The following is a 7,424-nucleotide window of genomic DNA, read 5'->3' as shown; positions in this document are numbered from 1 at the left end:
GCGGTGGTTAAGAGATGAGGGGCTACATTACACCAACAGAGAATCCACAATGCATGGGGAAAAAAGCAATTGTAATTTCTCTTCCAGACTTAAATCCTACTTCTCATTTGAAAATATTAATCTGGATTTGTGAAGGCAAAGGGACAGTGTCACACACAGATTGCTGACATGGATTATTCTTCAGACTGAGTGGCAAAAACCAAGACCACAAAGCTTAAAATGCAAAGCTCTGTGGAAAAAAACGACGTAGATTTTCTTAGGTAGTTTATATCATCTTGTTCCATCTACATTTTGTGAGCTGACAGTGGAGCTACTTGTTGATGTTTTCAATAAATGTGTTTGCTTTTCTACCTTGATTCTGAGATACTTACAGAAGGTAACCCCTCTTGCTAGAATACAGCAGAACAAAGCAGTTTTGATTCACTGGATTAAGCATGACAAAGAATCCTACTTCCCTCACAAATCCTCTGGTTCCCATCAGGATAAAATTCCTCAGAAAAAGTAAACTAACTTCTCCCATTAGCCCCTGTAAATAAATCTATTCTCAGAGTTCTCGGCTACTAGAAATCTAGAAAACTTTATGTTGAGGAAGTGGCTTTTGGAGAGTACTAGGTCACAGCATGTCAATGAGGGAAGAAAAACAAAAACACCCCTAAGATTAGTGAGGACACAATCCTGAGACTAATCTGTTTCCTGCAGTACTGGAATTGAACCCAAGGCTTCACACTTGCTTGGCTAGTGCTCTACCAGTTGGGCCACTCTGCCAGCACCATGGCTAGCCCTTGAATGGAGAGTCAACAGCACCCTGAGTAAGGTACCACCAGCATAGGAATCAGGAACACATGATTTGATGGTCGATTTAGTGCCTAAACTATTGCCATCATCTGTCAAGTGGTACCAACCAACCATCAAGTGTGTTTAACCTGGCACTAACATTGTACAGGTGAGAAAAGGCAAAAGCTGACAGGAGATTCAGCAGCCAAGGACGAGGGGGCTGAACCGCATGCTACAAAGCACATCTCAACCTAGCTACCTTTACTTCTCCTTCCTTACCCCAGGCATCCTTCCTCGGTCAGAATTTAACCTGGGCCCTTCTTAGCACCTGGTGTCCCGGGGAGTGTTTTCCCTTTGTTCTGTTGGATCTGAGAACTTCGCACTCACCTGCAGTGAGCAGCAGTGGTTCCTGGACCTCAGCAGGAACCAGACTTCCATGCTGACAGCACTGTACCACCTGTCCGGTTTTCCTGAAGACCACCTCCAGATCTGAGACACATCTGTTCTTGAACTCTTCATCCTCCCACACAAAGTTTATCTACTTGTGAAGAAGAATCAGAAAACAGACAGCAGACAGTGATGCTTATGCTCACAGCCTAACAATAATGTGAACTCTGATATGGCTGTTTCGGTAAATCATGACACAAATTAAGGAAGCTTTGTAGCACATATTTCATTAGAAAAATTATTTTATTAATTATGTTATATACATTATATTTAATAGCAGAATTTTTAACTATCTGATTCAAGATATATATCTATTTTTATAGTGAACAGAGGCAATTCATACAATGAAAAAAAATTAAACACTTGTTTTAAATAAGTCTGTCAAAAAATCTACACATATATGTGTGTGTGAATATGTGAATATATATGTCAGCTAACAGAAACTATAGAAAGTTTAAAAACTTTTTAAAGCTTTAGAATTCTAAGAAAACGATTATAAAATGTTAAGTATTTCAATGAAAAACTAAATCTTTAAAAAAAGATTAAGAACAATTCTATTATATATATATTTATATATTTAATGCTGAACCCAAACATAACATGGAACTATTTAGGTTTTAAATTATATTTATTTTAACAATGGCAAAATATTTTCAATGTCTTGAATAGCAGAAGCTTAAGAAAACTGATCAAAATTCTAGCTCAGATTAGAAGAAATAATCCCTTTTAGAAGTGTCAGAGCGGGCTGGGGATATAGCCTAGTGGCAAGAGTGCCTGCCTCGGATACACGAGGCCCTAGGTTCGATTCCCCAGCACCACATATACAGAAAACGGCCAGAGCGGCGCTGTGGCTCAAGTGGCAGAGTGCTAGCCTTGAGCGGGAAGAAGCCAGGGACAGTGCTCAGGCCCTGAGTCCAAGGCCCAGGACTGGCCAAAAAAAAAAAAAAAAAAAAAGAAGTGTCAGAGCAATAAACAATATAATTTCCTTCTCTCTAGCACTTGCCAGTCAGGACACAAACACAGGATGATTTAAAATAATAAACACCTTGTTTCTCCTTTTCATATCAAGTAAAACAGTCGGCATGACAAAATGTTTCAAATTATAGATTGTCCAAATATTCAGTAAATTAAAAAAAAACTTAGTACCTTTCAAAGTCCCAAGATGTTCCCAAATATAAGTGGGAGTTCACATCCTTACATGTAACATTACAGAACCTATGTTATCATCAGATGAATAAATAATCCTATACTATTACCCAATTTTTCATAAGGCCAAATTAAAACAAACCTATTCATACAATTAATATAAACGTAAAAGCTCTCAGAATAACTCTCTTACTGTCTACTACTGTCTCCAGAATACCTATTACATATCAGCTTTCCAATTGTCTCTAATTTTTTAATTGATATACTTCATTCTCAAAATGATCTCCACTCCTTGCCACCCATACAAATATAAGAAAATGGAAGTATGATTTCTAAAATTATTTAACAATTCAGACTGTAACCTCATTTTTAATTATTATGGTCATTTTAAAATCTAACAATATAGATCTTTCCAATCTTGTCAGCCTACAGACACAAAACAACCGTTTAAGATTAGCATAAGAAAAGATCGCTGTAGCAGCCTTCACAATTAAAGCAAAAGATTTCAGGAAAGTGCTCAATCTGCTGGCTGTGTGTGTGTGTGTTTTGGTGCTGGTACAGCAGACTTGAACCCAGGGCTTCATTCTCTCATTTGGTTTTTCTGCTCACATCTGGCACTCTGCCAATTAAGCCACACTTCCAATCCAGTCTGTCTGCTGGTTAAGTAGAAATACAGTCTCTTGGACTATTCTGCCTGGGCTGGCTTGAAACTACAGTCTCATTAGATGGTGGCAGCCTTCTGGGTAGCTGGGATTCCAACGGCAGAGAGCCGCCAGCATGCGGGCATCTCTAACTTTTGCCAGAGAATCTGGGGAATGTCACTGTTTCAGAGTGATGACTGCTGATTTATAAAAATGGACAGACAGACATGTAATTTACATCTATACAGATCAGCTTCTGACCACCTGCACAAATAAAGGGACAAAACCCATTAGGAAACCGGTAACGCTCAAACCACTTCAGGTACATTTCACAGGACCATTGTGGAAACTTACCACACAAAGGGAAAAAAAAGTACACTGTTCAGTGACTAAGTGTCCCAAATACCAGTTATATAGAACAATAATGAAATTGAAATGTCATTACTGACTCGAGTTTGTCATCTTCTTCTGTTTATTTCTGATGGTGGCTCGAAGTTTACGTATGACCAGCCTATCAGGTAGAATCATATCACCTTGTTGTTCTAGATAATCTAATAAATTTTCAGTCCACTGGAGGGCAGCGGCATGATCTATATGTTTCTCCGGAACCAGTTCGGCGTCCTCCTCCTCATTTTCACTGGATTCGTCTGTCTGGCCTTGTGCTCGTTTGATGATTTCACTGTCGGTTAACACCTCATAACCTGGCTCAGTACTGTCCACTTCAAGCCATCCTTCAATGTTCTCAGCAGTGGGGCTTTCCAGTCCTCTGGTGTGCTGTAAAAGGGTGGCCACAGTAGCCACAGAAATATCTTCTTCCTCAAAATCCAATCCTTCCTTCTCCTCTGTGGTGGGGAGAATCTGATTCCAAGCTCGGCTAATGGTAACCGGCTTCACTAAGTTCCACGCCATAGCTACTTCATAAAGTGCATCCAGCAGGGTTAGTTTCTTCCAGAAAGATTTCAGGTCATTGCCTTCTTCCAGGTTGTTCTGCAGAAGGCCTGCCCGATAGTTTCTCTTGAGGGCTGCTATGACCCCCTGACCCAGAGGCTGAATCAGGGGAGCAACATTGGGTGGCAAATACTTAGCAAATATTTGGCCATCGTCTGACCTCAGGACATTTTCATTTGGATGTGTTGGCGAATTATCCAACAGCAGCACAGCCTTTTCCTGCAAGCCTTTGGATCTTAAATACTCTCGAACCTGTGGCACAAAAATCCTATCAAACCACTGTCGGAAAATGGAAAGGTCCATCCACGCCCCTCTTTGGCTGAAGTATGAGACGGGCAGGTTTACGGTATCAGTTGACTTGAAAGAGCGAGGTTTCTTCGCCCTGCCCACCACACAAAGTTTCAGTTTGTGCAGACCTGTCGCGTTGGCACAACACATGACAGTGACTCTTTCTTCCAATGACCTGTGCCTTGGGACAGCGCACTGACCTTTGATGACTGAAGTCCTGGCGGGGAGGCACTTCCAAAACAGCCCCGTCTCGTCTGCATGGTAGATTTGTTCCGGCTGCAAATTCTCTCGCTCCACGAAATCCCGGAAGCCGTTACAGAAGTCTTCCACGGCAGCTTCATCCCCGGTTAACCTTTCACTTCTCACGTTGATCTCTCGGATGCTGTGCCGCTGCTTGAACCGGGTCAGCCAGCCGGCAGAAGGGTTAAAGTCGCCGTCCATTCCCAAGGCGTAGAAGAAGAACTCGGCCCTTTTGGCACAAGTGGGTCCGGACACGGGGTTCCCTCTGGCCCTCTGCTGGTTGAACCACTCGAGCATGGCGCGGTCCAGCTCCTCGTACATGGACGGCTTCATGGCCTTCCTCTTGGCCAGGAGGCTGGTGGAGTCGGAGCTGCTGGCGTAGGTGATGATCTTCTCCTTGTTCTTCCGGATGTCGCGGACGGTGGTTTCGCCGATCCCGTAGACCACGGCCAGCTGCTTGGACGAGCCCCCGTCCTCCAGTTTCTTGATGATGTCCAGCTTGTCCTTAATGGTCAACACCACGCGCTTCCGCTTCCCGGACATGGCGAGCCTCGGGTCCCGCACGCCTCGGGGCGGCCCCGGCCCCGCCCGCCCGCCGGGCCGGCGCGCAGGGGGACGGAGGGCTTGCGGGGCGGGCCTGCGAATCGGGGGACAGCGGGAGAGACCCCAAGTGCCCGCGGGTAATCTGGGTCACCGACACGTTCATGACCTCCGCGGCGCCAGGGTCGTCCAAGCCCCGGCCCGGGGACCGAGCCTCGCTCTCCGCCCCGCCCCGCCCCGCCCCGCCCGGGGTGCGGCCCTCGCTAACCCCCCTGACCCCCCCACCCCCTCGGGACCGAGCCTCGCTCTCCGCCCCGCCCGGGGTGCGGCCCTCGCTAACCCCCCTCACCCCCCGTCCTCCCCCCCCCCCCACCGAGCCTTGCTCGCCGCCCCGCCCCGCCCGGGGTGCGGCCCTCGCTAACCCCCCTCCACCCCCCCGGGACCGAGCCTCGCCAGGGGTGCGGCCCCAGCTAACCCCCCCTCCCCCCCCCCCGTCCTCCCCCCCCCGGGACCGAGCCTCGCTCTCCGCCCCGCCCCGCCCGGGGTGCGGCCCTCGCTAACCCCCCTCCACCCCCCTCCCCCCCGGGACCGAGCCTCGCCCGGGTGCGGCCCCCGCTAACCCCCCCCCGCGCCCGCTCGGGGCCCAGCCCCGGGGTCCCGCCCCGCAGCTCCCGAGGGCGGGGAGTCACGCCGGCCCCCGCGGAGGGGCCGTCCCGCGCACCCTCAGCCCCGGCCCCGCGCAGCCCCAGGCCCACCTCAGCAGCAGCGGACTCCACAGCGGCTGACAGCCGCGCGGCGCCGCCCCGCCCGGGCGCTCGCTCCCGGAAGCCGCCCCGCCCCCTGCTCCTCCCGGAGGCGGGACTTCCCCCTCTCCCCGGAAGTGGGCGGGGCGTTTCCAGCGCGCCCAGACTCCCCGCCGAGGCGGAGGCGGAGGCGGGGCAGCGGAGCTCGGCGCGGCGGGAGCGCGCGGGCGGGGCGGGCGGGGGCCCCTGGTTTTGACAGCCGAGGGCTCCTGCGAGGAGCGGAAGGAACCGCGTCTCCAGGCGCGAAGGAGTGAGTTACCGCGGACTGTCGGAGGACTGTCCGCGCCCCGCAGCTCCGCTCCGCGCCCCGCAGCCCCGCTCCGCGCCCGTCAGCTCCGCGCCCGCAGCCCCGCTCCGCGCCCGTCAGCTCCGCGCCCCTCAGCCCCGCGCCCCGCAGCCCCGCTCCGCGCCCGTCAGCCCCGCTCCGCGCCCCTCACCCCCGCGCCCCGCAGCCTCGCTCCGCGCCCGTCAGCCCCGCGCCCCGCAGCCCCGCTCCGCGCCCCTCACCCCCGCGCCCCGCAGCCCCGCTCCGCGCCTGTCAGCTCCGCACCCCGCAGCCCCGCTCCGCGCCCCTCACCCCCGCGCCCCGCAGCCCCGCTCCGCGCCCGTCAGCTCCGCGCCCGTCAGCCCCGCGCCCCGCAGCCCCGCTCCGCGCCCGTCAGCTCCGCGCCCCTCAGCCCCGCGCCACGCAGCCCTGCTCCGCGCCCTTCAGCTCCGCGCCCGTCAGCCCCGCGCCCCGCAGCCCCGCTCCGCGCCCCTCAGCCCCGCTCCGCGCCCCGCAGCCCCGCTCCGCGCCCCTCAGCCCCGCTCCGCGCCCCGCAGCCCCGCTCCGCGCCCCTCAGCCCCGCTCCGCGCCCCGCAGCCCCGCTCCGCGCCCGTCAGCCCCGCTCCGCGCCCCTCAGCCCCGCTCCGCGCCCCGCAGCCCCGCTCCGCGCCCGTCAGCCCCGCTCCGCGCCCCTCAGCCCCGCTCCGCGCCCCGCAGCCCCGCTCCGCGCCCTTCAGCCCCGCTCCGCGCCCCGCAGCCCCGCTCCGCGCCCGTCAGCCCCGCTCCGCGCCCCGCAGCCCCGCTCCGCGCCCTTCAGCCCCGCGCCCGTCAGCCCCGCTCCCCGCAGCCCCGCTCCGCGCCCGTCAGCCCCGCTCCGCGCCCCGCAGCCCCGCTCTGTGGCGGCCGTCGCGGGCGCCGCGCCCCCGCCCCGCCCCGCCGTCTCCGCGGAGTGGAGGAGCTGGGCCTGGAGAGCCAGGCTCCGGCCTTGGCCGCCCGGCCGTCCCCGGGGCGGCCCTCACCGCGTTCCGGGCCGGTCCCCGGCCGTCCCTGCAGAGCCGGGCCCGGGATCCCATCGAGGGGCTGTGCGGGCTGCGAGGGCCGCGTGGTGCCCGGAGAGTGACCCGGGGTCAAGGCGCCCTGCGTGGAGCCTGCCCAGGAGCGGCCACCGCAGAGCCGGGGGTTCCGGAGGTAGAGATCCCGGTGCCCAGGTGGCCCGGTCCCCCCGGGGGGCTGGGGGGGGAGGGGGAGGGGTTTCCTCCCGCCGCTTTCTGCTTCTCTGGTGCCCTTCTACAGAACCCCAGGTTACCTGTCCTCTCCAGTCAACGGAAGGAC

The 7,424-nt window shown here is 55.3% G+C and overlaps 1 protein-coding gene across 1 annotated transcript; it reads right to left on the bottom strand.

Annotated features, from left to right (window-relative positions):
- Positions 1–2,159: 2,159 nt before the first annotated feature.
- Positions 2,160–5,105, bottom strand: Jrkl (JRK like). The gene has a single exon (XM_048337205.1). It carries the CDS (start codon positions 5,025–5,027, stop codon positions 3,450–3,452), a length of 1,578 nt encoding a protein of 525 aa, XP_048193162.1. The 5' UTR covers positions 5,028–5,105; the 3' UTR covers positions 2,160–3,449.
- Between the last annotated feature and the right edge of the window lie 2,319 nt (positions 5,106–7,424).

Source organism: Perognathus longimembris, unplaced genomic scaffold (genome assembly GCF_023159225.1).
Source record: "Perognathus longimembris pacificus isolate PPM17 unplaced genomic scaffold, ASM2315922v1 HiC_scaffold_4619, whole genome shotgun sequence".
NCBI lineage: Eukaryota > Metazoa > Chordata > Mammalia > Rodentia > Heteromyidae > Perognathus > Perognathus longimembris.
Note: the sequence above shows the minus strand (reverse complement) of the source record. Positions and strands in the feature narration are given on the sequence as shown.